Source organism: Galeopterus variegatus, unplaced genomic scaffold (genome assembly GCF_000696425.1).
Source record: "Galeopterus variegatus unplaced genomic scaffold, G_variegatus-3.0.2 Scaffold12023, whole genome shotgun sequence".
Lineage (NCBI taxonomy): Eukaryota > Metazoa > Chordata > Mammalia > Dermoptera > Cynocephalidae > Galeopterus > Galeopterus variegatus.
In genome coordinates, this window is record NW_007738134.1 from 33,157 (window position 1) to 36,622 (window position 3,466).

The 3,466-nt window shown below is 35.7% G+C and overlaps 1 protein-coding gene across 1 annotated transcript; it reads right to left on the reverse strand.

Annotated features, from left to right (window-relative positions):
* Positions 1-1,055: 1,055 nt before the first annotated feature.
* On the reverse strand, positions 1,056-2,021 carry LOC103610909 (olfactory receptor 10T2). The gene has a single exon (XM_008594971.1). The coding sequence runs from the start codon at positions 2,019-2,021 to the stop codon at positions 1,056-1,058; it is 966 nt and encodes a 321-aa protein (XP_008593193.1).
* Positions 2,022-3,466: the final 1,445 nt, after the last annotated feature.

Here is a 3,466-nt window from a genome sequence, read left to right on the forward strand (position 1 = left end):
ATTTAAAATCAATTCTGTTTAGAATTTATGGTCTAAATTTTAAATTATTACAATAAAATGTTAGATTCATATAAGTTTTACATTCTGATTGTCGTAGGGTGGCTAACTGAAAGACTACATCCACTTCTTTCCCTATAGAACATGTGTTCCACTTGAGCAGCAAACATGAAGATGTCATTATTACTTATATTTAGTCCATTATTAAAATAAAATTACATCTGCTGAAAAACATAAACATATTTCTATATGAAAACAAAGCAAAAAATACACAGAAAAGTTGTTAAATTTGTAATTAATGTGATAAAAATCTAGTATTAAATTTTGAAAAAATCAATGATTCTGATAATATTGATTTATATTTGTCACTGGAAAATCCAGTTCCTTGGTATTGAAATCTCATTCTCCCTTTAAGTCCCAGTTCAAATGTTCTCTTTCCTCTTCTCATCCTACTTATTGCAAACCTTTTTCTATTTTGGAAGGAATAAACACTTGCCCTTTGATTCTCATGATCCTTATTTGTATCCTTTTAACATATCTTATTATCTTGCATTATCATGTTCTTTTTTTTTTTTTTATTGTTCGTCTCTCTATCTACCTACTCCCCCACCTCTGTAAACTATCAATTTATTCATCTTATTTTTTACACTTTGCATGGGGTCTGATACATAGTTGGTTCACTAGATAAATGTATTCTGGATAAGACAGTTCAGCCTCTTTAGACCCTGTTTGCTTTATCCAACCAGAAAAGCAATCCTTGCCTGATTTTCATTTTTGGTTGTGTCTTCTTTTGAAAAACTCTCGTGCTTTTCTCTTTTTGCCAAGTGTAATCTCTCTCTCTCTCTTTTTTTTTTTTTTTTTTTTTTTACTTTTATCTCTTTCTTCTTAAAAATTTTAAACCAGACATCAGACAATGGAGCAGGTAGATTCACTTTCACTTTTTCTGGTATAGAAGAAGAGAAAAAGGCAACAGTATTCTTAGTGCTTGGAAACATTGTTGAAGTTATGCCTAAAAGGTCGGTGAAAATTTCATGCCTTTTCTTCCTTGACATTTCTAGTCAATTTTTAAATTTTTGTGAGCTTATCTTGGTTGCCACAGACATTCCGATAATTCTTTTCAGTGCAGTTTTCACCTCCTGGTTCCTCAGACTGTAGACCAGAGGATTCAGTAGCGGAGTAACCACTGTGTAGGTCACTGCCACCAACTGATCCTTGTCTGAGGCAGACTTGGACTTGGGCCGAAGGTAGATGATGGATGCACAACCATAGTGAACAAAGACCACAGTGAGGTGTGAGGCACATGTGGCAAAAGCTTTTCTTTTGCCCTCAGCTGAGGGGATCTTCAGGATAGAGTTAACTATGAAGCCATAGGATATGAGAATTAACAGAAAAGGCACCATGATTACTAGGATGCTGAGACTGAATAGAGCCAGCTCTTTCACATGGGTGTCAGTGCAGGCTAACTTGATAACAGGTGCCATGTCACAAAAATAATGATTGACCCTGTTGGGACCACAAAAATCCATGTCACAGATGAGGTTGGTGGCCATTAAAGCAATAAAGAAACCTGTGACTCCTGATAGAGAAATTAACCCTAACCCTAGCCTTTTGTTCATGATGAGTGTGTACCTCAGGGGGTGACAAATAGCTACATAGCGATCATATCCCATCACAGCAATGAGAAAGCAGTTGGTACAGGCAAAGCCAAGGAAGAAGAAGAGCTGGGTGGCACAGGCCACAAAGGAGATAGTCTTAGTGGCTGAGAGCAGGTGCACCAGCAGCTGAGGAATGATGACAAAAGTGTAACAGGATTCAGACAATGAAAGGATGAATAGAAAACCATACATGGGAGTGTGGAGAGTCCGGCTGAAGTGTATAACAGCCATGATGGTTGCATTGGCCACCAGGATTGTTAAGTACAGGAGAAGGAACACGACAAAAAGCAGCGGCTGGAACCTTCCCAGTCTGGAGAAACCCACCAGAATGAACTGTGTCACCACAGTGGTTTTGTTGAAACCCTGCATCTGAATAACTTTTTTTTTGTAAATGAGTTTCAGAAAGACAGAATGATAACTATCAATGTAATAAAAACATTTTCCCAAAGCCTTCACTTTAACTATATTGCCAGACTCAGAATATTAATATGTATTTCTCTCTCAATATATCGAGATATAGATATCCCCCTTTACCTTTGATAATTTTTTAAGAAATTATTAATCTGTAATAACAGGGGAACAATTATTTATATTATAAAAATACACAAAGGTTAAAAGAAATCATTTAATATTTTCAAAAACAATTTAAGAAAATGAGAAAATTCTCCAAGTTTAAGGAGATTATTACCTTTAATCGGGAAAAGGAAATGTAAATTATTTTCCTTTTACTGTATGTGTCTTCTCACATTCCAGCATGTATGCGTTGTCATAGTGTGTTAATTTCTGTCCCTAATATCACAATCCATTTAATTAGCATTATTACAAAGGCCTCAGAGCAAGGACTCAGAAGCCTGAATGCTATAGTTTGAATCTTGCTTTTGCCACTCAGAGCTATGAACTTCAGTGTGACTCAGTTTTTTAAATCTGCAAAACATAAATAATAAGAGCATGCTATATAGGATTGTTATAAGAATTAACTTAGATATAAAAGTACACTTAAAACATAGTAACTGCAATCCATGTGTGACCTGTTTTTGCCTTTGCCACACATACCCACAGCCACAGGAGTTGAGAGGCAAATACGCCAATTTGATACCCAAGCACTAGAAGAGACTGGGCCTCCGAATCAGGACAGCATTCCCCAACACAGTCAAATAAAGAATTTTCATTTTCATATCTTTTTAAAAATCAGTGTTCTTTTAAAATTTTACTTTCAATTGACAAATAATAATTGTATATCTTTATGAGGCACAAAGTAGTGTTTTGATTATGGAATCTTTGTTTCTCGTCTAAGGAGTCTTTAGCCTTTGGGTTTTCTTTCACGGTTCAACTATAATTGTTCTGTATGTTTATGGAGTTGGGAAGGGGTACAAGCATAAAACCTGGGTCACATGGCTATAGAATTCCTGCCTATGAAACAAAAAATAGATTGATAATCCCTTAGGATAGAGGTGGAGTAGTAAGGTGTAGGCAAGAATAATGGAAGAAAGAAGAACAAATAACAAGACTACTTTTTGAGTCTCTTGCAGATGAAATAGCCAGAAAGTTTTAGGGTAAAGTGCAAGTGAAGAGAGCATATCAGTAACTTCACAATATCTTATAGTTTAGACCATCCCTTCTCCCAGAGCTCTAATCATTTTTCTTTCAGAATCTGGTTAGGAGATTCAGGAGAAATCAGGTATAATATCTTCCCACTTAACATCTTCCAGCTTGTTGGCTACTTTAATGGCTATACAATGTAAAGAGTTGCTTGACATGACACACTTATGTACATTCATTTTTCATAATCTCTGTAGTGGTCAATTTGTCCAGGT

Coding starts and splice junctions, on each gene's coding strand:
- LOC103610909 (XM_008594971.1), bottom strand. CDS start 2,021: ATGCAGGGTTTCAACAAAACCACTGTGGTGACACAGTTCATTCTGGTG.